Source organism: Somniosus microcephalus, chromosome 29, assembly GCF_052327205.1.
Source record: "Somniosus microcephalus isolate GS21.2 chromosome 29, FLI_Smic_1.0, whole genome shotgun sequence".
Taxonomy (NCBI): domain Eukaryota; kingdom Metazoa; phylum Chordata; class Chondrichthyes; order Squaliformes; family Somniosidae; genus Somniosus; species Somniosus microcephalus.
In genome coordinates, this window is record NC_141015.1 from 33,575,731 (window position 1) to 33,603,320 (window position 27,590).

Consider the following 27,590-nt stretch of genomic DNA (forward strand, 5'->3'; position numbering starts at 1 on the left):
CCCTGGGATACGCAAGCACTGCGCGCCGGCAGTTGGAGCAGGCCCAGGATTGGAATCCCACGCGGGCCCACAGCACAACAGCCGGCGCGCTAGGTAAGTGCAGGTCGGAGGCTTGCACCCGCGGGAAGCCTCCGACCCGAATTTCTGGGCCAATGTTTTAATTTTACTTAATTCACCACTTACCTTGTTAAAAGCAGGCCTTGCGACTGCTTTTTAAAAGTGTAGCTGCTGGAGACTTACCCTCCCGGAAAAACCTGTAAAAAAACCGGAAGTTCCAGGCGTACACGCTGCCTCTCCAGCGCACGCGTTCGACCTGTGAACCCCTTCCTTTAAGGGAACGGAAGTTCCGGCTTCCCACTCATGCGCAGTGCATGCACGAAACCGGCACTTTCGTTGGGCCTACGCGTGAGGACCCAGCGCGTACTCACCCGTGGGGACCCGAATTTCTGGGCCCATTACCCGAGGGTTGTCTCTCACGAGGAACACCCAAGTGATGAGCAAACTCTGCTTCTCCATTTGTTCACATCAGGCAAGCCATGCAGAATGTATGAGGCGTGACCTTGATCTCTGATTAAATGTTCTTTTGAACAAGACCGCCTCGTTACGCAAAGCATCCTCAGTATCTGTGGATACTTGTGCGCGATTCTTGGCTCTTATTTTTTTTCTACCGACGTGGCGGCGGCAGCATTTTCCTTCCTCTCCGCTTTGCTGATCCAAGGGAATTAGCTATGCTACAGAAGCTCCACTATGTCATTTGCTGGAGAGGCAGCTGGCAGCTGACATTAATTTTAGCCGGTCCCCAAGGGGGGGTGGGGGGGGGGAAATTGTTTCTGTGAAAAGCTTCAGCCCTGTTAAGATGCAGCAGCCTGAGAAAAGAGGAATGGGTGGGGGGTCCCGGTGGAAATCGAGTGCGAGGAATAAAATTCAGCAGCAAATTCCTCATCTTGACCACCAGGAACAATTTAGTCGATTTTTCTTTTCTTTTCAACATTGACGTCGGAGTAATTCAAAGCACGTTTTAATCCTAAATTTCGACGTGGCCCCACTGATCTTATTTGTTGCCGTGAATGCAGACGACACTGTTGAGATGATAGGCCAGCTGAACACAGAACATGTCGATTAGACCACACCGATCCCAAGCTGTGCCAGCAATGATTCAGTTTCAGTTGTGCTGAACTCTTTTTTTTTTCCTGCCTTTCCTAACCGAAACATGATGCAATTTTAGAAATATTCAATAAATTTGGCACAATGTGATGGTGTGTAATTTTTAAAATCGGCGAACGCCAGCTTTGGAATCCTCGCGCTGCGTTGGTGTTCATTATGATTGCCCGCCGCTGCACTGGTTTAACTTTGCTGGTGGGGATGATTGTTGGGTGACAAAACAAACGCTTAATTGCCTGTGTGCAGCAGGTATAGAATTTCGAGGCTGCAGCCTCTCAATTATAGAATGGTTGCGTCATGTCCCAGCATTGCAGCAGCAGTAATCGAGCAATGTCGCTGGGCCCTCTGCTCGCGTGGCTTGATACACCCCCGGCACCTCTGCAGAATGCCTGTCGTACGTGCCGTAGCTGATGCCGTCTTCAGAATGGCGCCGTGCCACATTCCACAAGCACACGGATTACTGGACTGTAACCACTTCTAATCCTTTAAGAAAAACACACATAGGCTGACGTAAGAAAACTACTAGGCACTTGGTCTGAGTATTAAACAAGGCTTTAATCAACTGTTTTTCAACATGGAGATCTAGTTGTGTCCTTCACTAGTTCCTGTTAAAGAATGTCCTGAGCAAGCTGGGCCCATGCCCGAGTATTTATACTCTCCCTGGACAGCGCCACCAGCAGGCCGCCCAGTATTATTTCCTAAGTCATTTCCACATGAATGACAAGATTCATGTCATACGCTATTATCGTTTATCCTTTGACACCGAAGACAGACAGACACACAATATCATCTCACCGCAGTGAGTTCTTTGGTGACTTTCTTCACTCGGAGGGTGGTGAATCTTTGGAATTCTCTGCCCCAGAGGGCTGTGGAGCACGGTGGCATAGTGGTTAGCACTGTTACCTCACAGCGACAGGGACCCGGGTTCGAATCCGGCCTCGGGTGACTGTGTGGAGTTTGCACATTCTCCCCGTGTTTGCGTGGGTTTCCTCCGGGTGCTCCGGTTTCCTCCCACAGTCCAAAGATGTGCGGGTTAGGTTGATTGGCTATGATAAATTGACCCTTAGTGTTAGGGGGATTAAATACGTGGGGTTACAGGGATAGGGTGGGATATGTGTTGGTGTAGGGGTTACGGGGATCGGGTGGGATATGTGTCGGTGCAGGCTCGACGGGCCGAAATGGCCTCTATCTGCACTGTGGGGTTTCTGTGATTCTGTGACTCAGTCGTTGAGTTTATTCAAGACAGAGATCGATGGATTTTTGCATATTAAGGGAATCGAGGGATCTGGGGATTGGGCGGAAAGGTGGGGTTGAGGTAGAAGATCGGCCATGATCTTATTGAATGGCGGAGCAGGCTCGAGGGGCTGTATAGTCCTGATTCTTGTCTTCCTATGACTGATGAGACCTATTGTCGCTCGGAATGAGCGACCACAGATTGAACAGTAGAGCCCAGTTACACCAGGTTGGGGATCTTGATCTTTTCAGGCGAGGCCTCCTCAGCCGGCGTTTACACTCAGCATCAGCAGTGTGACGGGCCTCATAGTTGGAGGTGCCTTCCTGGATGGTTTTTCACCGGGCTTTCTTATCTCAAGCAAGTTGTTCCCACTTAAGGACGTCTGTTTGGGACTGTTTCGCTGACCACCGCTAAATCGTTACCCAGTTGTCAATGCGCTATAAAAGATCTGCTTTGGGATATGCATCACGTTTTCAACCATATTATATAAAATATTAAGCTCCCCTGATGTCTCACTTGGTCAGTACATTGCCCAGGTTGGACGTGAGACAGACTGACTAGGAGAAAGGTACCAAGCCTGGTCTCTGACGTCCTTTCTCAGACTGTGTTACTTCAGGTTATTATCTGAATGGCAATAGATTGGGAGAAGGGGGAAGTGCAACGAGACCTGGGTGTCCTTGTGCACCAGTCGCTGAAGGTAAGCATGCAGGTGCAACAGGCGGTTAAGAAGGCAAATGGTATGTTGGCCTTTGTAGCGAGAGGGTTTGAGTACAGGAACAAGGAGGTCTTGCTGCAGTTGTACAGGGCCTTGGTGAGACCACATCTTGAGTATTGTGTGCAGTTTTGGTCGCCTTATCTGAGGAAGGATGTTCTTGCCATGGAAGGAGTTCAGCGAAGATTCACCAGGCTGATACCTGGGATGGCAGGAATGGCGTATGAGGAGAGATTGGGTCGATTGGGCTTATACTCGCTGGAGTTTAGAAGAATGAGAGGGGATCTCATTGAAACTTATAAAATTCTGACAGGACTGGACAGACTAGATGCAGGAAGGATGTTCCCGATGGTCGGGGAGTCCAGAACCAGGGGTCACAGTCTAAGGATAAGGGGTAAGCCATTTAGGACTGAGATGAGGAGGGATTTCTTCACCCAGAGAGTGGTGAACCTGTGGAATTCTCTACCACAGAAGGCAGTAGAGGCCAATTCATTAAATATATTCAAGAAGGAGTTGGATATATTTCTGAAGGCTAAAGGGATCAAGGGGTATGGAGAGAAAGCAGGGACAGGGTACTGAGTTTGGATGATCAGCCATGATCGCATTGAATGGCGGAGCAGGCTCGAGGGGCCGAATGGCCTACTCCTGCTCCTATCTTCTATGTTTCAGCAGGGCGGGGGTGCGTGTGCGGTGTTGCGGTGTGCTGGAGACCCGACACAATGTGCCACTGGCCGGCTGCAGGTCAGTTCATCCCTATAGTCCTTCGCACACTCCGAGCTCCGAACCTCAGCCGTGCCGCTGTGGGGAGGCCCCGAGTGGAGGCCGGAATCTCCCTCCCCAGAGGAAACTAAAACCCGAGGGAGCGTCCTGGAGCTTCTGTTGTACGTTTGCCAGTGGACGGGTTGCGGAACAGGATCTTTTTGTTTTCACACCCTCAGCTTGTGTCGTGAATTGGCCGATGCCATTGTTGATGCAGGCTGACAGCTGCTGCTGCACATTGACCTTGTACGCTAGCATGATAGCAAAATACTGCAGATGCTGGAAATCCGAAATAACAACAGAAAATGCTGGAAAAACTCAACAGGCCAGGCAACATCCGTGGAGAGAAAATAGAGTCAACGTTTCTTTACCTGTCCTATCACTATCTCGTCTCACCTTGAATATCTCTTAATGTCTCTTCTTTCATCCCCTCCCCCATTGCCCAGTCCCCAAACTGCCTTTTGTTTCATTTCCTGCCTTTTTCTCTCAGTCCTGACGAAGGGTTTCGACCCGAAACGTTGACTCTATTTTCTCTCCACGGATGTTGCCTGGCCAGCTGAGTTTTTCCAGCATTTTCTGTTGTTATTTTGTACACTAGCATGTTGCACGTTCAGGAGCCAAATTTATCCACACAAGTCAAAAGGGAATATTTGAAGGAGAACATAGCAATAAATATGAATTGGACAGCTCCCTGTCTTCGTGATGGCAATGCTACACTTGACCAAGCTAGGTTATGGTCCTATTTTGAGGTCTGTTAATCAATAAGGTGGCTGTGAGGCAAAAGGGATCTCCTCCGCCTAATGCAGCACCTTAACCTTCACGTCAAGTGTCAGCCGTGGCTCAGTGGGCAGCACCCTCGCCTCTGAGTCAGGAGGTTGTGGGTTCAAGTCCCACTCCAGGGACTTTGAGCACCAAAATCTAGGCTGACACTCCCAGTGCAGTGCTGAGGGAGCGCTGCACTGTCGGAGGTGCCGTCTTTCAGATAAGACGTTAAACCGAGGCCCCTGTCTGCCTCTCAGGTGGACGTAAAAGATCCTATGGCACTATTTCGAAGAAGAGCAGGGGAATTATCCCCGGTGTCCTGGCCAATATTCATCCCTCAATCAACATAACAAAAAACAGATTATCTGGTCATTATCACATTGCTGTTTGTGGGAGCTTGCTGTGCGCAAATTTACTGCCGTGTTTCCCACATTCCAACAGTGACTACACTCCAAAAAAGTACTTAATTGGCTGTAAAGTGCCTTGAGACGTCCGGTGGTCGTGAAAGGCGCTATAGAAATGCAAGTCTTAAAGTTGCGTGCAGTACATTCAAAGATTTGAACGTAATTATATTTTTTGAGGTTTACATTTTTCTATGCGAGCCCCCAGTGGAACTTGTCTTCTTCGATCAGCGTGATCATCCAGCAGAGAACTGGGAGCCCTTTTCAGTGCGGAACTGGTTTGCGTTCGGATTTCCTCTGCTCGGAAGAGGTATCGCATTGTTTGGAGAGTTTTTCTCCCAAGCACACGTTGCCCACACATGTCCTTATCAGTTCCAAGCAGCAAACATAGTCCGGATTAGACTGGGTGGGAATGCTGTAACCTCAGCCTTAAGTTCAGAGACCTTGGTGGCGGTGGAGATGAAGGTGAGTGCTCGGGTGTTTTTGTCAAACATCGCTGCAGGTTACATGAACTAATCAGAGGAACAAGAGTTGGCCTCGAATGGGCAAGAGGGGAGGATTAAAGAGCAGAGCAGCCCATCAGGACGGACAGTTGTTTTAAAAAGGGATAGTTATCTTGGGCATACAGCAAGAAATAATAAAAGATTTGAAGCCAGAAGGGGAAACCCAATCTGTCACCCACCTGCGGTTATTGAAATACTTCGCTCAGATATATAACCTCATAGGAACTTAAAAGAACAAAGTGATGAAGTTAGTAGTATCATATTTCAACCTGCTCTGTGCTATACGTCCTCTACAGCTTCCGAAGTAAATGTAATTTTTTCCACCCTATCTTCTTCTTAGGCAGTCCCTCGGGAACCAAGGATGACTTGCTTCCACATTAAAAATGAGTTCTCAGGTGACTGATGAGTCCAATGCGGGACCTACAGTCTCTGTCACAGGTGGGGCAGACGGTGGTTGAAGGGGTGGGTGGGTGGGGTGCTTGGGTTGACGTGCGCTCCTTGCGCTTGGCTTCCACTTGCTCCTGTCGAAGAGACTCGGAAGTGTTCGGCGCCTTCCCGGATGCTTCTCCTCCACTTTGTGCGGTCTTGGGCCAGAGATTCCCAGGTGTCGGTGGAGATGTTGCATTTTTTCAAGGAGGCTTTGAGGGTGTCCTTGAAGCGTTTCCTCTGCCCACCTGGAGCTCTCTTGCCGTGTCGGAGCTCCGAGTAGAGCGCTTGTTTTGGGAGTCTCGTTTCGGGCATGTGGATGATGTGACCCGTCCATTGGAGCTGATCGAGCGTGGTCAGAGCTTCGATGCTGGGGATGTTGGCCTGAGCGAGAACACTGACGCTGGTGCGCCTATCCTGCCAATGGATTTGCAGGAACTTGCGGAGGCAGCATTGGTGGTACCTCTCCAGTGCATTATACCGTATAACATCTAGAAAACTGTTTAAAAAAAATTATAAATGTACTCAGTGCAATCGTGGAATGTTTCTTAATTCAGTAATGCCTATGACATTGGCCATGCTCAGTTGATGAACATAATTTTTTTAATATACAAGATAGTGAACATTTACATGCAGAATGACCATTCTAAATATTTACACAGGCGGGTTCAATGTTAAATATTGGAATCAAAGTATTATCAAGAAGCCTGACATCGGTAGTGGGGAAAATGCTAGAGTCTATTATAAAAGATGTAATAGCAGAGCACTTGGAAAACAGTGACAGGATCAGACAAAGTCAACATGGATTTACAAAAGGTAAATCATGCTTGACTAATCTACTGGAATTTTTTGAGGATGTAACTGGTAGAATAGATAAGGGAGAACCAGTGGATGTGGTGTATTTGGACATTCAGAAGGCTTTCGATAAGGTCCCGCATAAGAGATTGGCGTGCAAAGTTAACGCACATGGGGTAAGGTACTGACTTGGATAGAAAACTGGTTGGCAGACAGGAAGCAAAGAGTTGGAATAAACGGGTCTTTTTCCGAGTGGCAGGCAGTGACTAGTGGGGTACCGCAGGGATCGGTGCTAGGACCCCAGCTATTCACAATATATATTAATGATCTAGACGAGGGGACTAGATGTAATATCTCCAAGTTTGCAGACAACACAAAGCTGGGTGGGCGTGTGTGCTGTGAGGAGGATGCAGAGAAACTCCAGTATGATTTGGACAGTTTGGGTGATTGGGCAGATGCATGGCAGATGCAGTATAATGTGGATAAATGCGAGGTTATCCACTTTGGTGGCAAAAACAGGAAGACAGATTATTACCTGAATGGCAATAGATTGAGAAAAAGGGGAAGTGCAACGAGACCTGGGTGTCCTTGTGCACCAGTCGCTGAAGGTAAGCATGCAGGTGCAGCAGGCGGTTAAGAAGGCAAATAGTATGTTGGCCTTCATAGCGAAAGGATTCGAGTATAGGAGCAAGGATGTCTTGCTGCAGTTGTACAGGGCCTTGGTGAGACCACTCCTTGAGTATTGTGTGCAGTTTTGGTCACCTTATCTGAGGAAGGACGTTCTTGCCATGGAAGGAGTGCAGCGAAGATTCACCAGGCTGATACCTGGGATGGCAGAAATGACATATGAAGAGAGATTGGGTCGATTAGGCTTATATTCGCTGGAGTTTAGAAGAATGAGAGGGGATCTCATTGAAACTTATAAAACTCTAACAGGACTAGACAGACTAGATGCAGGAAGGATGTTCCTGATGGTGGGGGAGTCCAGAACCAGGGGTCACAGTCTAAAGATAAGGGGTAAGCCATTTAGGACAGAGATGAGGAATTTCTTCACCCAGAGAGTGGTGAACCTGTGGAATTCTCTACCACAGAAGACAGTGGAGGCCAATTCATTAAATATATTCAAGAAGGAGTTAGATATATTTCTTAAGGCTAAAGGGATCAAGGGATATGGGGAGAAAGCAGGGACAGGATACTGAGTTTGGATGATCAGCCATGATCTCATTAAATGGCGGAACAGGCTCGAGGGGCCGAATGGCCGACTCCTGCTCCTATCTTCTATGTTTCACCGAATCTTTCGCACAGAAGGAGGTCATTCAGACCATCGTGCCGGTGCCTGTGCCGGCTCTTTGAAAAAGCTCTTCAATTCATCCCACTCCTTTCCCCATAGCCTTGCAAATTTTTCTTTTTCAAGAACTTATCCAATTCTCTATTGAATCTACTTCCGCCACCCTTTCAGGCAGTGCATTCCAGATCATAACAACTCACTGCGTTAAAAAAAAATCCTCATTTCCCCTCTGATTCTTTTACCAATTATCTTAAATTTGTGTCCTCTGGTTATCACCTCATCTCCCAGTGGAAACACTTTCTCCTTATTTACTCTTATCAAAACCCCTCATAATTTTGAACACCTCCACTAAATAGAGTCATAGAGTTATACAGCACAGAAAGAGGCCCTTCGGCCCATCGTGTCCGCGCCGGCCATCAAGCCCTGTCTATTCTAATCCCATTTTCCAGCACTTGGTCCGTAGCCTTGTATGCTATGGCGTTTCAAGTGCTCATCCCAATGCTTCTTGAATGTTGTGAGGGTTCCTGCCTCTACCACCCTTTCAGGCAGTGAGTTCCAGATTCCAACCACCCTCTGGGTGGAAAAAGTTCTTCCTCAAATCCCCTCTAAACCTCCTGCCCCTTACCTTGAATCTATGCCCCCTTGTTATTGACCCCTCTACTAAGGGGAAAAGTTCCTTTCTATCTACCCTATCTATGCCCCTCATAATTTTGTACACCTCAATCAGGTCCCCCCTCAGCCTTCTCTGCTCTAAGGAAAACAACCCCAGCCTGTCCAGTCTTTCTTCATAGCTGAAGCGCTCCAGCCCAGGTAACATCCTGGTGAATCTCCTCTGCACCCTCTCCAATGCAATCACATCCTTCCTATAGTGTTACAACCAGAACTGCATACAGTATTCCAGCTGTGGCCTAACCAGCGTTTTGTACAGCTCCATCATAACCTCCCTGCTCTTGCCTTCATTAGCCGAGACATAGCATATAAGTATCCCATATGCCTTTTTAACCACCTTATCCACCTGTTCTGCTGCCTTCAGGGATCTATGTACATGCACACCAAGGTCCCTCTGATCCTCTGTCTTTCCTAGGGTCTTACCATTCATTGTGTATTCCCTTGCCTTGTTAGTCCCTCCAAAATGCATCACCTCACACTTTTCAGGGTTAAATTCCATTTGCCACTGTTCCGCCCATCTGACCAACCCATCTATATCGTCCTGCAGACTGAGGCTACCCTCCTCGCTATTTACCACCCCACCAATTTTCGTGTCATCTGCGAACTTACTGATCATACCTTTTACATTCACATCCAAATCATTAATGTAGACCACAAACAGCAAGGGACCCAGCACCGATCCCTGCGGTACCCCACTGGGCACAGGCTTCCAGTCACAAAAACAACCTTCGACCATCACCCTCTGCCTTCTGCCACTAAGCCAGTTTTGGATCCAATGTGCCAAGGCACCCTGGATCCCATGGGCTCTTACCTTCCTGACCAGTCTCCTATGCGGGACTTTATCGAAAGCCTTACTGAAATCCATGTATACCACATCCACTGCACTACCCTCATCCACACATCTAGTCACCCCTCGAAAAATTCAATTACATTGGTCAGACATGATCTTCCCTTGACAAAACCATGCTGACTATCCCTGATTAATCCTTGCCTCTCCAAGTGGAGACTAATTCTGTCCCTCAGAATTTTTTCCAATAATTTCCCTACCACTGATGTTAGGCTCACTGGCCTGTAATTCCCTGGTTTATCCCTACTACCCTTGAATAATGGTACTACGTTAGCTGTTCTCCAGTCCTCTGGCAAATCTCCCCTTAACCTTACTCTGCTCTAAGGAGAACAAGCCCAGCTTTTCCAATCTCTCCACATAACTGAAGTCCCTCATCCCTGGTATCATTCTGATGGTTTATAAAGGCTTCGCATAACTTCCTTGCTTTCGTACTCTACTTATAAAACCAAGGATCCCGTATGTTTTTTTTTTAATGGGCTCATCAACTTGTCCTGCCACCTTCAACCCGCTGTTGTTAATTTTCAGTAGGCAGCGTGTTTATTTTTGAATAGAAGTGCAGGACCGCAGGGCACCTAATGCATTTCAGGAAATTTTGCCCCGCACCCCTTCACATCGAACTTGTGTGTTAAGTTCTTTCTGCAATGGAATAACTATCGGGGCATCTATTGAGAATCCTTCTCTTCCCAATGTCAGTTTTTGACGTGGAAACCGAACACAGATAACGATTTCCTTCCCCCTTATCTGTACGGAACACAGTGTTCTCAAAACTCACGATGGAGGTTTAATTGCAAGCTGAACGCACAAAGGAGCCTTTATCTCAGTTCACTTGTTGGAAAACCTAACAATCTTTGCCGACAGCAGGGCAGTGGACCAGGGAGCCAGAACTCTCTGTGTTTACTGCAGGTAACTGGTGCGCATGAAATTTTAGAGCTGTATGATTATGGGTTTTAATCTAATTTGTCACGGACTTTGAAGATAGTTCCGAATTAGATATTGAGATTGCAAACTTGCCAAGTGGGGCTTGGGCAGAGATTCGGGCATCGTGTGTTGGTGCAATGATTTGAACAGCCCTGCAGGGTTTCATTTTGTAACGACAAGAAAAAAGTGATTCTGTTTTGTCAGTTTTTCTCGCGCCCTCCTCTTCTCCTGTTACGAGGGTTCGGTTCCACAGCTCCCAGGTGTTGCCCTCCAGGGCCTGCCCCATTCTTCATGTATGAGCCTCGGCAGCGAGTATTGCCAGGTTATTTGATAAAGGGGTCATTGCAATCGAGCCTGATCCTATTCTCACCTGATGCGCGCGCACACACACTCACGTGCACGCACACACACCAGCTCAAATATACACACACAGGCATATATACATATACATACGCACACATGCACACTCACAGGCATATATACATACATACGCACACATGCACACTCTCACATATATACATACACACTCTCATGCACATATATACATACACATGCACACCCACACGCACATATGCATACACACGCACACATGCACATTCACGCACATATATACATACACATGCACACTCTCACACACACATATACATACATTCGCACACATGCACACACACACATACATATATACGCACACTTGCACACACACATATACACATGCACACACACATACATACGCACACATGCACACTCACACATTTATACATACATACGCACACATGCACACTCGCACATATATACATACATATGCACACTCACACACATATATACATATACACGTACAGGCACATATATACACATGCCTACACATATGCACGTGCGCGCACACACACAGACGTGCACACGCTCACACACACACTCTTTACAAAAGGGGTGACTAGATACCAACCTGGCTGGTTTTGCTGCTCCTAATCTGGAGGTGCGAAGGCTGATTATAGCAAAGCCCAAAAGAAATGTTCAGCAGAGGGCACGCACTACGTTTAAAATGTGACCATTCCTGTTCTGCTGGGAAATGTTGCCCTCCTCGAGTTCTAACCGACTAAAAATGTAACCTTGTGACCGAGGTGGCACGGCCACATTCAGGGACCGTGAAGTTTCCAGCATGACGGCTCGCTGGAGCTGTGCGGCAGTGTACTTCTGATTGATCTTATAAGAGCTAATGTCTTGAATGTTATTATCGCCTTCTGTCGGGTAAACTGAATTTCTCTCTCTTTGTTGCAGCACTTACAGAACCCTGCAAACTTCCAGACTGCTGCCACCGAGCTCCTTGACTGGTGTGGCGATCCGCGGGCATTTCAACGCCCTTTTGAGCAGAGTCTGATGGGCTGCTTGACGGTACGTTAGCGCCGTGTCGAGGATATTTTCTTGCTGTTGTTGTGTAACATGGCTCCCCGATGATAAAGGTTAAAGCAACTTCCAGGCATCATGTGTTGTGCTTCTTTTGGCTGGCTGGCGTTTCAACTCCCTGGCTAGAGTACAATGCAAAGATCATTGACCCCTGCCAATTCATGGGTCATCATCATTAGACAGAAATGACCTCTTTGCACCTGTTGTGGTTCCCAACTATAATTGCTGTGATCTCCCGGCATGAAGCTGTCAGCAGTAAACCCATTACCAGAGGCCTGCTTGTTTCTAGTAAATCAGTCGACAGGGTACAATATGAAAGTGAGATAGAAAATACAGTATATTAAATTGTAATGTTATTTTCAAGGCGGTGATACTTTAACTTCTAGACATTGAGGATTATTTGCACGGTACTGTTCGTGTTTTTATAATTGATGTGTCTCATTTGAAGACCAGCTATATTTTGTTCCCCCTCATTATAAGAACTATCAGCAGGAGTAGGCCATTTGGCCCCTTCGAGCCTTTAATAAGATCATGGCTGATCTTCTACCTCAACCCCACCTTCCCGCGCTATCCCCATATCCCTTGATTTCCTTAGTATCCAATATATTGCCATCTGTACTGAAATCTGTGCACTTAAGGATGCCATAGCAGTGTTCAAAGACGAGCAGGAAGCTCTGGTATCCAGGCCAATAATCATCTCTCAACCAAAACTCCAACAAAAAATCCCCACAGATTTATTGGTATTTCATCTCAATGCTGTTTGTGTGGCCTTGCTATGTGTAAAATGGCTGCTGTGTTTGCCTACATAACAGACACTGTAGTTCACAATAATTCATTATATGTGAAGCAGTTTGAACTGTTTCTGAGGGATGTGATAAGGAGTGGCGTAATCTGTTTCTTCTGCTGCATGCGCTGTCTGTCGTTGAGATGTTTTCATTAGCAACATAAATATGTTTCAGTTTTTAAAAATCTTTCTATTCTGCTGCCAAAATCTTGAGGGGGAGAAATCTGCTCCCCTTCAGTGCTCTAACTGGTAAGTTATTGCGCCGCAAAGGATGAGGGCATGTCCCGGTTGAATCATTAGGCTGTGGTAGGTTTTTCTGATTCAAACCAGGGACAAAACTAAATCCAGACTTTTCCTCATAGGCTCAGTTCTGCCTAATTTCTTGACAGGGCGATGCAGTTAGTGGTGCAAACTCCACTGAAGGGTTGGACTAAATCGCAGGGCCAGCCATTAGCTGCTAGGAGCCTTTGCTTTTTAATGTGTGGAGAGTTAACGGTGTCTAAGAACATAAGAAATAGGAGCAGGAGTCGGCCATTCGGCCCTTCGAGCCTGCTCCGCCATTCAATGAGATCATGGCTGATCTTCTGCCTCAACTCCATTCACCGGCCCTATCGCCATATCCCTTGATGCCCTTACTAGTCAGAAATCTATCGACTTCTGTTTTGAATATACCCAATGACTGAGCCTCCACAGCTCTCTGGGGTAGAGAATTCCAAAGATTCACCACCCGCTGTGTGAAGAAATTTCTTCTCATCTCAGTCCTGAATGGCCTACCCTTTATCCTGAGGCAGTGGCCCCTGGTTCTAGACTCCCCAGCCAAGGGAAACATTCTCCCAGCATCCACCCTATCAAGCCCTGTAATAATTTTGTATGCTTCAGTGAGATCCCCTCTCATTCTTCTGAATTCAAGAGAATACAGGCCTGATTTACTCAATCTCTTCTCATACGACAGTCCCGCCATCCCATGGATCGATCTTGTGAACCTTCGTTTCACTCCCTCTATGGCAAGTATATCCTTCCTTAGGTAAGGAGACCAAAATTGTACACAGTACTCCAGGTGTAGTCTCACCAAGGCCTTATATAATTGGAGTAAGACTTCTTTACTCCTGTACTCAAATCTTCTTGTAATGAAGGCCAGCATACCATTTGCCTTCCTAATGGCCTACTCCACCTGCAGATTCACTTTCAGTGACTCATGTACAAGGACACCCAGGTCCCTTTGAGCATCTGCATTCGCCAATCTTTCACCATTTAGGAAATACTCTGCTCGGGGTCCTTTACAAGGCTGCAGGACCGTTGAGGGATTTGGGCATCCTCAACTTCAAGAACAAGGCTTGAGTGGTTGATCAATGAAATCTGAACCCTTTACTTATGCCAATCACTCAAGTAGTGAAGACTAAATGTAACCTTTAGGCGAAAGATGTTAGAAGGCAGAGGATAATTGGACCAAGGGGGGGATGCAGGTGTAATTCGGCCCCCATTTTAAAGTCATACATTCTGTCTTTATTTTTATCTATCCATAATTAATTTCTATGTCCATATTTAAAATGGGAGCTGCTGATGTTAACTTGTCACACTGCAATTGCACCCTCCCACCTCTGGTGGCACTGCTGTGCCCCCACTAGGAAGAGGAGGTGACTTACAACGTGAAAGTTCACCTAGGAATTTATAATGGGAAAAGTTGACAGGAAGTGTGCGCGGCTGTAAGATGTTCCATATATTACTGGTCGATCTCCCAGGGCATTACACGCACACACGGAAATTCAAGTATAGTATTCAGGCGAAATGACGTTGTGTGGTGGGGGATAAGGGGACCAGGATGTTCAGACATAGTTCAGTCCTGATTTTAAATTCATTATTTTCTGCCCTTACTTTTTTTTTAAAACGCACTCTCAAAATATGTGCCAATTTGGGAGGTGCAGTAGTACAGTTGGGTGCAGGATAGGAGTTTCTCTGCCGTGCAGACAGAGGTACTACAGCACCAGCACTGGTGGGAGGGTGTAATTACAGCATGACAAATTTGCACAGGCAGTTTCGTGCAGCCAGTCCATGCCCACTAGGAACAGGAGGAGGCTATTCAGCCCCTCGAGCCTGTACTGCCATTCAGTTAGATCCTGGCTGACCTGTATCTTAACTCCATCTACCCGCCTTGGTTCCGTAACCCCTAATACCCTTGCCTACCAAGAATCTTATCAATCTCAGTTTTGACATTTTCAATTGAACCCCTAGCTTCAACAGTTTTTTGGGGGAGAGTACCAGATTTCCACTACCCTTTGTGCGAAGAAGTGCTTCCTGACATCACCCCTGAACAAGCTAGCTCTAATTTTAAGGTTATGCTGCCTTGTTCTGGGCACCAGGCTGATACCTGGGATGGCAGGAATGACGTATGAGGAGAGATTGGGTCGATTGGGCTTATACTCGCTGGAGTTTAGAAGAATGAGAGGGGATCTCATTGAAACTTATAAAATTCTAACAGGACTAGACAAGCTAGATGCAGGAAGGATGTTCCCAATGACGGGGGAGTCCAGAACCAGGGGTCACAGTCTAAGGATAAGGGGTAAGCCATTTAGGACAGAGATGAGAAGGAATTTCTTCACCCAGAGAGTGGTGAACCTGTGGAATTCTCTACCACAGCAGGCAGTTGAGGCCAATTCATTAAATATATTCAAGAAGGAGTTAGATATATTTCTTAAGGCTAAAGGGATCAAGGGATATGGGGAGAAGGCAGGGACCGGGTACTGAATTTGGATGATCAGCCATGATCTCATTGAATGGCGGAGCAGGCTCGAGGGGCCGAATGGCCTACTCCTGCTCCTATCTTCTATGTTTCTGTGGCTCCTCCACCAGAGGAAATAGTTTCTCTCTATCCTATCATATCCCTTAATCATTTTAAACACCTCAATTAGATCACCCCTTAATTTTCCATATTCAAGGGACTACAAGCCTAGTCTATGCAAACTGTCCGCATAATTTAACCCTTTTAGCTCTGGACTGGGATTGAGTCTGGCCAAATCCATTCATGTAGGAGGGTTACAGACAACAGCCAGAGGACATATTCACCACATCAGTCTGGGCTGGATACGAACCTCAGTCCTTGACATGACTTTAGAAGTAATTTATTTTAGTTGTAATGTAATCTGGAACATCATGAGGACATGAAAGGTGCTCCATATATACAAGTGCTTTCCTCTCTTCCTTTCCTTCGGTCCTTCTGTCCCTCCCTCCCTCCCTCAATCCTTACATCTCTCTGCCTATAGAAGCTTTTTCAACCAAGCTTTCACTCGCTCCTTCTAACCTCTCCCTTCATGACTCGTGTGTGTTCCCTTACTCTGTCTGAAATAATTGGGACGCTTTCCGCATTAAAGACGCGATATAAATGCGAGTTGTTGTTGTGATCATGAGACCGTAGTATTTCGTGGGAAAAATGGTAAATGTCATTGTTTTACACTAACACCGAGAGTGCGGCTTCAGATGGCACAAGGCTTCCTGCAGACCTAAGACACCCACCCAACGCAATGTTATTTTAATTACAGATACAGTATCCTTTTATTTCCTCTGACCCTCTCTGCAGCCTTTAGAAACAGATTAGTTTTGAGCTTTATTGCGTTTGGGAGGCAAATTAAAACCCATTTAGCCTCTTGGCATCATTATGACATTAGCATTGTAAAAGGTCTCCGTGCAGTTCACTATTAATGAGCGGGATAAGAGATTGTGCGGAACGTGTAAATATTTAAAAGCACTGCAGCATGCATTGCATATATATGTGTCTTAGAGAAATTAATTACGCTTCTACTTTTCTGTATTTTACACAGTGCTGCAGCGATCAGTGTTTACAGCTGTTTTGGGGTGTTCTGGGCACTGGTGAAGAGGTCAGCTCTCCATTTTCTTTTTAGTCGCCTTCTCCTTTAGCCCCCCACCCACTTTTCCAAAGTCCTTTGCACTGGGTTAAGATCTGTTTACAATATTGGTGAGCGTCTAGTGCTGAGGGAGTGCTGCACTGTCGGAGGTGCCGTCTTTCGGATGAGACGTTAAACCGAGGCCCCGTCTGCTCTCTCAGGTGGACGTATAAGATCCCACGGCACTATTTCGAAGAAGAGCAGGGGAGTTCTCCCCAGTGTCCTGGCCAATATTTATCCCTCAAACAACATCACAAAAACAGATTATCCGGTCATTAGCACATTGCTGTTTGTGGGAGCTTGCTGTGCGCAAATTGGCTGCCGCGTTTCTCACATTACAACAGTGGCTCCACTTCGAAAAGTACTTCATTGGCTGTGAAGCGCTTTGAGATGTCCACGGTGGCATAGTGGTTAGCACTGTTGCCTCACAGCGCCAGGGACCCGGGTTCAAATCTGGCCTCGGGTGACTGTCTGTGTGGAGTTTGCACATTCTCCCCGTGTTTGCGTGGGTTTCCTCCGGGTGCTCCGGTTTCCTCCCACAGTCCAAAGATGTGCGGGTTAGGTTGATTGGCCATGATAAAAATTGGCCCTTAGTGTTAGGGGGGATTAAATACGTGGGGTTACGGGGATAGGGCTTGGGTGGGATGGCTGTCGGTGTAGGGACCGGGTGCTAGGGTTTGGATGATCAGCCATGATCTCGTTGAATGGCGGAGCAGGCTCGAAGGGCCGAATGGCCTACTCCTGCTCCTATCTTCTATGTTTCTATGAAAGGCGCTATAGAAATGCAAGTCTTTTTTTGTCTCCCTCGTGTTTATCTAGCTTCCCCTTAAATGCATGTATGCTAGTCGCCTCAACTATGTGGTAGCGAGTTCCACATTCTCGCCACTCTCTGGGTAAAGAAGTGTCTCCTGAATTCCCTATTGGATTTATTAGTGACTATCTTGTATTTATGACCCCTAGTTTTGGACTCCCCCCACAAGTGGAAACATTTTCTTTACGTCTACCCTGTCAAAACTCTGTTGGGGAAGTGTATAGCACGGTGCATTGAGGCTTTATACAAGTCGTAACTGTCCCAACACCAGAAACAGAAAACTGAACAGAAAGCGGGAGCACTGCTTAATATGAAGTCTGAGCCCCTGGCCAGGCTGCCTTGCTGCCTGTTCCACATTTGCTCCGAGTGCAATTTAAATGGAAGGAGCCTGGCTTGCGTCTGGCTGAAGGTTTGTGCTTCCATTTCATTGAGCTGCTGCACAGAAAACGCTCTCCAGTCACGGAAGCAAACAGATCTGCCCCCTTGTGGCAGAATGTAGGTTAATGTGAGACAACAACCGAGTGCATACTGGGTACTTTATCCACACCCCCTCTCGGCTGCTAATGACAGGACACTCTCTACTCTGCATTTTAGGACCATCTTGCAGTTGCTATTTTGTACACAGAACCCATCATCTGATGGTCCCCTGGGTTAATAAACAATGTGTTGGATCTCAGCAGTGACATTGAACTGTTATTATAGTGTAATAAATAGAACGCGAAAGTAGAAGTGCTATAATTTATAAGATTGATTTATCTAAAATGTAAAATGTGCAGTGCCGACCGAGAGCTCCAACGTCCAGATTGATGCAGTTGTTTTTTTTTTTCCCTTTCACACGTGGTCACTGACACGTCTCTGCCTTGTAAAAGCAAGGTATCCTGTGAGCAAAGCAGCCAGATGGAGCAGGATTCTGCTTCACGGCACGTTCCCAGACAGTCAGCAGCGACCATGCTCAATGCTTTTTTGGCAATCGGGCTAACGCCGCTTTCTCCGAGAATCTGCGCAAGCGGCTCAGCGGGCTATCGAAAAGACTTTTTAGCCTTTGTGTTCAAGTGTGTTTAGCTACTGCAGCACTGCGATGTACACATCCTCACGCTTTTATGGTGCATCGTTCGCTGTAAAAAAAAAAGAAAAGAAAGAATTGCATTTATGTAGCAACTCTCACGGCCGCAGGACGTCCCAAAGCACAAATTTTTTGAAGTGTCGTCGCCGTTGTAATGTCGGAAACGCGGCAGCCAATTTGCGCACAGCAAGCTCCCACCAACAGCAATGTGATAATGACCAGGTAATCTGATTTTGCATTGTTGATTGAGGGATAACTATTGGCCAGGATCCCGGGGAGAACTCCCCTGCTGCTGTTCGAACTAATGCCATGAGATCTTTTACGTCCACCTGAGAGGGGGCAGACGGGGGCCTCGGTTTTAACGTCTCATCCGAAAGACGGCACCTCCGACAGTTTGACGCTCCCTCAGCACTGCACTGGGATTGTCGGCCTAGATTTTTGTGCTCGAGTCTCTGGAGTGGGACTTGAACCCACGACTTTCTGACTCCGAGGCCAGACTGCTACCCACTGAGACACGGCTGTAGCATTACAATGTGCACGCCTCACCATTTCTTGTGCACCATTCTTCCCAGTAAGGCAGTTTTTACTTCTTTTCTTAGGCAGTCCCTCAGAACCGAGGATGACTTGCTTCCACTTTAAAAATGAGTTCTCAGGTGACTGATGAGTCCAATGCGGGACCTACAGTCTCTGTCACAGCTGGGGCAGACGGTGGTTGAAGGGGCGGGTGGGTGGGGTGCTTGGGTTGACGTGCGCTCCTTCCGCTGTTTGCGCTTGGCTTCCGCTCGCTCCCGGCGAAGAGACTCGAGGTGTTCGGAGCCTTCTCGGATGCTTCTCTTCCACTTTGTGTGGTCTTGGGCCAGGGATTCCCAGGTGTCGGTGGGGATGTTACACTTTTTCAAGGAGGCTTTGAGGGTGTCCTTGAAGCGTTTCCTCTGCCCACCTGGGGCTCTCTTGCCGTGCCAGTGCTCCGAGTAGAGCGCTTGTTTTGGGAGTCTCTTATCGGGCATGCGGACAATGTGACCCGTCCATCGGAGCTGATCGAGTGTGGTCAAAGCCTCGATGTTGGCCTGAGCGAGAACACTGACGTTGGTGCGCCTATCCTGCCAATGGATTTGCAGGATCTTGCGGAGGCAGCATTGGTGGTACCTCTCCAGTGCTTTGAGGTGCCTGCTGTACATGGTCCACGTCTCTGAGGCATACAGCAGGGCGGGTATCACTACTGCTCTGTAGGTCATGAGCTTAGTGCTGGGTTTGAGGCCCTGGTCTTCAAACATTCTCTTCCTCAGGCGACCGAAGGCTGCACTGGCACACTGAAGGCGGTGTTGGGCTTTGTCGTCGACATCTGCCCTACTAGAACAGCGGTGGTCCAGGGCTGCTCAGATTTGGCAGGCAGCCATCGCATACTTGGCTGTTCTGACAAAAGGCCATCGACCTGAGAGCGTCTCCACAGATGCTGCCTGACCCGCTGAGTGTTTCCAGCATTTTCTGTGATTATTTCAGCTTTCCAGCATCCACAATATTTTGCTTTTGCATATTTGGTTCAGGGCTCTCTCCTTTGTTTTGATAACATTTACACCGGTTACTAGGAAATGTTGATGATGCTGCTTAGCCTGCCTTTCTCATGCTTGTGATCTAAATGCATGAAACCTGCTCCAGCCAAGAAACTCCACAGGCAACAGCGATTCTCAGGATAAGTTTAACGCTGTCAGATCTAGGCTTCAAACCATGTTTATTTGGACTTTGGCCCAACTTCCATATTTTGCCATCTCAGGATTCCAAGTCTAATACCCAGATCAACACAAGCGAAATACTGTTAATGCTGGAAATCTGAAATAAAAACAGAAAATGCTGGAATGCGCTCAGCAGCATCTGTGGAGAGAGAGAAAGAGAGTTGACGTTTCAGGTCGAGGATCTTTCATCAGAACTGGAAGAGTAAATAAGGAGAAATTGTTTCCAGTGGCAGAAGGGTCGGTAACCAGAGGACACAGGTTTATGGTGATTGGCTAAAAAACCAGAGGCGGCATGAGGAAACTTTTTTTTTTCCACAGCGAGTTGTTGTGATCTGGAACGCACTGCCTGATGGGGTGGTGGAAGCAGATTCAGTTCAAAGGAGAATTGGATGAATACTTGAAGGGAAAAAATTTACAAGGCTATGGGGAGAGGGCAGGGGAGTGGGATGAGACGTTAAACCGAGGCCCTGTCTCCTCTCTCAGGTGGACGCAAAAGATCCCATGGCACTCACTGTTTCGAAGAAGAGCAGGGGGATTAATCCCCGGTGTCCTGTGGCCAATAGTTATCCCTCAACCAACATAACAAAAGCAGATTATCTGGTCATTATCACATTGCTGTTTGTGGGATCTTGCTGTGCTCAAATTGGCTGCCGCGTTTCCTACATTACAACAGTGACTACACTCCAAAAGTACCTCATTGGCTGTACAGTGCTTTGAGACGTTCAGTGGTCGTGAAAGGTGCTATATAAATGCAAGTCATTCTTTCTTTTCTTTCAGAGAGATGGGCCAAATGGCCTCCTTCTGTGCTCTATTGTTCATTGATTCTAAGTGAGAGATTTAACAGTTTTTAAGCAAGATGCAGAGCCCTGAAAGGGGTGGGGGAGGGAAGGAAAGAACAAAGGGGAAGGTCTGTGATAGGGTGGGAGGCGGGAATGATTAAATGACAAAAGGGACGATGGTGCGAGGCAAAACAGGGTGGTAATGGGACAAGTAATGAAACAAAAGATGGGTCTAGAGGAGCTGTAAATAGCGACAGCAGTTGAAACAATGGGTCTACCAGAGCAGAGTCCTGTTTATGGATCTTAGGAAGAAAGAAAGACTTGCATTTATATAGCGTCTTTCACAACCACCGGACATCTCAAAGCACTTTACAGCCAATGAAGTACTTTTGAAGTGCAGTCACTGTTGTAATGTAGGAAACGTGGCAGCCAAATTACGCACAGCAAGCTCCCACAAACAGGAATGTGATAATGACCAGATAATCTGTTTTAGTGATGTTGATTGAGGGATAAATACTGGCCCAGGACACCGGGGAGAACTCCCCTGCTCCTCTTCGAAATAGTTCCATGGAATCTTTTACATCCACCTGAGAGGGCAGACGGGGCCTCGGTTTAACGTCTCATCCAAAAGACGGCAACTCCCTCAGTACTGCACTGGAGTGTCAGCCTAGATTTTTGTCCTCAAGTCTCTGGAGTGGGATTTGAACCCACAACCTACTGACTCAGAGGCGAGAGAGTGCCGCCCACTGAGCCATGGCCGAAGGGGGTCGAAGCAGGCTGTGCGGGGTTGGGGGACTATGAGGTTGGAGGTCATGGGGGTTAGGGGGGAAGATATAATAACCGTATACTGTTTGTCCCTTTTTCCCCGCACTGAAAAGGGATGAACTGCTTGTTTGGGCTCGGCCCTCGTCGGTGCCTCTCATGGGCTGGACACAGGTAGATTGAGGTTCTCACCTTCCGCCGTATCTAGAACTGGACAGGGGACAGGGCAGGACAAAGATTGGGTGGACAATGGTGTCAAAGCTTGTGTCCTGAAGTTTTCTTCACTGCCGAGTGGTTCAAGTCTCGTTCCAGTGACTTGAGCACATAATCCAGGCCTACACTCCCAGTGCAGTACTGCGGCACTGTCGTAGGTGCCACCTTTCAGATGAGATGTAAAACCGAGGCCCCCCCTCCCCTCTCAAGTGGACGTAAAAGATCCCATGAAGATTAGCAGGGGAGTTCACCCCAGTCATCACTAAAAAAACAAACTATCTGGTCATTATCACATTGCTGTTTGTGGGAGCTTGCTGTGCGCAAATTGGCTGCCAATTTCCTATATTACAACAGTGACGACACTTCAAAAGTACTTAATTGGCTATAAAGTGATTTGGGACGTCCTAAGGTTGTGAAAGGCGCTGTGGAAATGCAAGTCTTTTTTTCTGATAAATTCAAGAATCTTATTAATTAAATAATTAGGAACAGGAGGAGGCCACTCAGCCCCTCAAGCCTGTTCCGCCATTCAATTAGATCACGGCTGATCTGTATCTTAATTCCAGCTACCCGCCTTGGTTCCGTGACCCTTAATACCCTTGCCTAACAAAAACCTGTTTGACATTTTCAATTTCAGTTTTGACATTTTCAATTGACCTCTCCCTGCACCACCTCCACCCCCCCCACCACCTCCCCCAGACTCAACACCCTTTTTGTTGGGGGGGGGGGGGGGGGTTCCAGATTTCCACTACCCTTTGTGCGAAGCAGAGCTTCTTGACAGTCTGTCCCAAAACAGGAAAGCTGGCATTTCTATAAGAGTCGCCCAAGTATCTCCTGGCATGGAATTGTCACCCTCTCTCATTTCTTTCCAGACCCCAAATGTGGTGCGATCTTGTATCTGCATAGACATTATGGGGGTGAAAGTGGTCTTTGCCAGTGCCACGCGGTAAATCGACAGTCCATTCTACACCGCGCCCGATCTTCCCCAGTGACTTCAATTGGCGCGGGGTAACACGGACTACTGATTGACTTTGCGCTCGTCTTGCGCTATTAACAGTGACCAGTTTCACCTCTAAAAACTCTCTCCTTTTAGAAACATAGAAGATAGGAGCAGGAGTAGGCCATTCGGCCCTTCGAGCCTGCTCCGCCATTCAATGAGATCATGGCTGATCATCCAAACCCTAGCACCCAGTCCCTACACCGACAGCCATCCCACCCAAGCCCTATCCCCGTAACCCCATGTATTTAATCCCCCCTAACACTAAGGGTCAATTTTCTTTTTTTAAATTTTTTTTTTTAATCATGGCCAATCAACCTAACCCGCACATCTTTGGACTGTGGGAGGAAACCGGAGCACCCGGAGGAAACCCATGCAAACACGGGGAGAATGTGCAAACTCCACACAAACAGTCACCTGAGGCCGGATTCGAACCCGGGTCCCTGGCGCTGTGAGGCAACAGTGCTAACCACTATGCCACCGTGCTGCCCGTTAAACCTTTACTCTGTATTGTGCTCTTGATTTAAGCATCAGTTTTTAAGTTAGCTCTTGATTTTATTTTTTTTAATTCTCACTCTCTGCCCCGCATCATTCACTGGGGAGGGGGATTGCCTCTGTGCACCACGTGTAACAAAAATCATAAACCATTTTTATAAAAAATAAATCTCTCTTATTGCACAAAGGGCATGGAGGAAATCTTCCCTCCACCCCCGCCGTTACTTGTCTCTGGCATGGAGTCCAAAGCCGCTCACTGATGATACAGGAAACTCTCGATTTACCGGCACCTAAATAACCGGAAATCTCTGTTAACCGGCAAAATTCAGGAGTAGGTTCAGGTAAGTTTTACTTCATATTAGTGGCAGTTCCTGGATCTGTGGCTGTGTAACTGGGAGTCGTGCACTTGTTGCTAAGCAACAGGGATGCTTGGTCTGTGGCCGGGGTTCCTGCACATGTTGCTAAGCAACAGGGAAGCCTGGATTTGTTGCTGTGTACGGAGCTCTCGTACCTTTTAACTATATCTCTCTGTAATCCGGACTTTTTGATAAACTGGCACCACGCCGGTCCCGTTGGTGCCGGATAATAAAGAGTTTCCTGTAATGTGGAGAAGGCACTGATGTAATCCGCCCTTTACCCCTGCAGCATCTCCAGTGTATTCCTGGCGACGTGAAACCAGAAGGAGAACACGAGCTGAATGTCCCTGTTTACGCAAAGTTGATACGCTGCTCTCTCCACCCAAGAGTCTGCCACGAGTTGGCAAAAGTCAGAACAAATAGTTGGGAGAGGCAGGTAATCAAAAGGCTCAGTGACACCCTCGGAGGTTACCGACTCATTCCGCAATTTCCCAGCACCTGGTGCGCTCGTGAAGCCAGCAAACCTGCCAATAAATGTCTGTCACAGAACTATTTGTCAGTTTAGTTCAGAGGCGTACCACCCATGATTTATTGACATGTAAAAGCAAGCGGCCATGTTTCTTTTTATTGACCTACTTGTAGCAGGCACTTCACCCGCCAGCTTGCAGAAGGTCATTCCCTGTGGATATTGCTGTTCTTCGATTAGGTTTTCCCCCCCCCCCCCCGCTCCGTGAAGGCACGGACTCATGTCTGCGGGGGTGCTGATGGACCAAGAGAGCTTTGCGCAGCTAGCCGTTATTCACTCGGACGCTTGAGTTTTTGCAGGCTGCTCAACTGTGCTGTTGGGGCAGAACACGTCACAGCAGCGCTGAATCTCGACCTTAACCAAGGTTTGCACACGTGCGGTTTTCAGTGAGGGTAATCGGTTAGCACTCAAGGGCAACAACCCAATCTGATTTGTCTTTCTCTTACACACTGCGCCCCCACCGTCCCCCCCCGCCTCACCTTTCCCAAGTCAATTGTAGCACCCAAGTACAGGCCAGGAACTCACCTGGAGCCCTTTCTAATCTATTGGCAGGGTACCATTTTCCCCACAGAGTCAGGGCTTGTTGGATGCTGAAATCATCATTGTAATATATTGGAAAAAGGTCAATTTTACCCAAAGTGACCACTAAGATAATGGCCCAGAAATTTGGGTCGGGGGCTTCCCGCGGGTGCAAGCCTCCGACCTGCACTTACCTAGCGCGCCGGCCGTTGAGCTGTGGGCCCCCGTGGGATTCCGATCCTGGGCCTGCTCCAACTGCCGGCGTGCAGTGCTTGCGTATCCCAGGGGCGCAGTTAGTTCGATGCGTCCCCTGGGATCACGTGGGCCATGGAGAGCCAATGGTAGCAGGGAATGCTTCATTCATAAGTTTGACAGGAAGAGCTGTCAAACCTATAAATACAATAAGCCCCAAAACATCACTAAAACTTCAAATACATTTTTAAAAAATCACATTTTTAAAATAACTATAAATTACACAAAATAACTATTTTAAACAATAATTTAAATTTTTGAAAAAATGAATTACATTTTCTAACGGGGCTAAAAATAAACTTACCTTTCTTTAAAGTATTTAAAAATAATAAACCTGTGGAAAAAATGTTTTAATTTTAATTAATTCACCACTTACCTTGTTAAAAGTGTAACTGCTGGAGACTTACTCTCCCGGAGAAACCTGAAAAAAAACGTAAGTTCGATGCGCACGCGCTGCCTCTCCGGCGCACGCGTTCCACCTCTGAACCCCTTCTTTCAGGGGAACGGAAGTGTCGGTTTCCCGCGCATGCGCAGTGCATGCACGAAACTGGCACTTTCGTTGGGTCTACGCATGAGTACCCCGTGCGTACTCACGCATTGGGACCCGAATTTCTGGGCCATTGTGTTAACCCTATCCCTGCTACTTGACATCTGGAAGTCTCTCCCCTAAAAGGCTGTGGATGCTGGGTCAATTGAAATCTTCACGACTCAGATCGCTAGATCTTAGTGAGGTCAGGATAGCGAGGGATATGGAGAAAAGGCAAGTAAATGGAGTTGTAATACAAACAGGCGATGCTCTAATTGAATGGCGGGACAGGCTCGAGGGGCTGATTGGCCTACTCCTGTTCTTGATCCTATGCCCAGTTAATTAATCTCAGCCAGGGGAGCGCCGCAGTTGTCCTCTGCATTCATGGGTTACGGAGCCAAGAAAGTGGCCTGCCTCCTGCGGCTGAACTCTAGCCAATGACTGCCCGCACGTGTAGACATTGGATGAGAACAGAGGCCCCAACTGTGAGGCCGACACGCTCTGTCAAGGCTTCCGGACCTGGAGGGAGGGAAGGGGAAGAATAAAACTGGCGAGGAAAAATTGTTAAACAAACGTAAAACCAACACGAGACCGGCAATGAGTTTTTATTCCACCCGTACTCTTCTCTGAAATTTTTCTGACGCCACGCGACCCTTCTCTGACCTCAGGGCCCCGTGGCCATAATTGGTGTGAGATCTTTGATGCTGAGTGTCAACAGGTTGTGAAACCACAGAGGATATTGTGGGAACCTAATTCTGTGCTCACCCGACCGATGCACACGCAACCCCAGTGGGAGGGCGGGTCTGGGTCGCTGAATAGGGAACAGAAGTGACAACCAATTTCCCCTCCCTTAACCACAGGCACCTAGGCCAGTTGTAGTGCCCAGTTAGCTACCCTGAGACCCGCTATCTCAACCCAGATTGGGGATTAATCCTGAGACCTCCCTAGTCTATGTCGTTTTTTAATCACCGTATAAAATCGCTCACCTGTGGGGCTTTGAGTTTATTGAAAGATCATCAGCATTTGCTGTGAGATATGATCCAGAAATAAAACACTAAATACAGAGTGAAAGGCAAACACTGCACACACCAGTACTGTGTAGCCTGACTCTTTTCAAAATGGCGGCGAGCCGCGATTCTCTGACCGGCCGAGCAACATTGCAATGAGCCGCCTGAAAAAATGGCGGCATTTTTCTTTTCCACCCGCCACCCTACAACTCTCGACTTCTAATATACACAAAGCTGTGCCACTCCCACATTCGAAAGTGGAAAGCACTACAGGCACTCAAGATCAAGCCGCTTGTGTACTTGCATGGTTGACCTCTGTCCTTTGACCCTGGGCTCGGGCTCTGTGATTGACTGGAATCCTGGGTCCAAGGGCAGAGGTCGATGGTTTGAGTGAATTGCTCTGCGCTCTGAAAACATGAACTGATATTGTCAGAAGGAACAGTATCTAATTCTGAACCCATGCCGGAGGAGTATTTAATGCAACGTTTATATTCCAGCGTTGCCATTGACCAGGTATCCAACCTCGACTACTGTGCTGTAGTAAATTTGCGGCCCAACGAAACCTGCGCACCTCCTCAAGGGGTGAACACCACTTCCTGCCGTTTCTCCTGGCTGTAGGTAGGCTGGGCATTCAGACCAGCGATCCAGGCTTTGAGGCAGTGGGAGCCCTAGGATTGGCATGGGACCGTGGGAGAAGACAAATCAAGCCGCAATGTCTCCGCCTCATCGCTATCCAACAATCCTTGCTGGAAGTGTGCCTGCTTGAAGGCAGGAGCGGCGGGGAAGCCTTGGGCCCTCGACTAGCCTGCTGACGCTCACCGCTTGAGCTCGCAATTGGGTGGGAGACCAGAGGCCATCTTTTGTTGCCGTATCCCAGCAACGGTGCCCATGCTTTTAGTAGAGGAGGGAAGAAAATGAGCCTAAATGTCAGCCGTGGCTCAGTGGGTACCGCCCTCGCCTCTGAGTCAGAAGGTCGTGAGTTCAAGGCCCCACTCCAGAGA

The 27,590-nt window shown here is 47.6% G+C and overlaps 1 protein-coding gene across 13 annotated transcripts in view; it reads left to right on the plus strand.

The window, feature by feature from the left end:
- zmiz1a (zinc finger, MIZ-type containing 1a) overlaps positions 1 to 27,590 on the plus strand; it is a 527,531-nt gene that overhangs the window by 309,232 nt on the left and 190,709 nt on the right. For 12 of the 13 annotated variants that reach the window (XM_085970560.1, XM_085970554.1, XM_085970552.1 and 9 more), the window contains one exon: positions 11,751 to 11,864. In XM_085970560.1, coding sequence (XP_085826686.1) covers positions 11,751 to 11,864 — 114 coding nt within the window. Of the gene's footprint in view, positions 1 to 11,750; positions 11,865 to 24,089; positions 24,196 to 27,590 lie in introns of those variants that run through there. The other variant, XM_085970558.1, reaches the window with a different exon arrangement.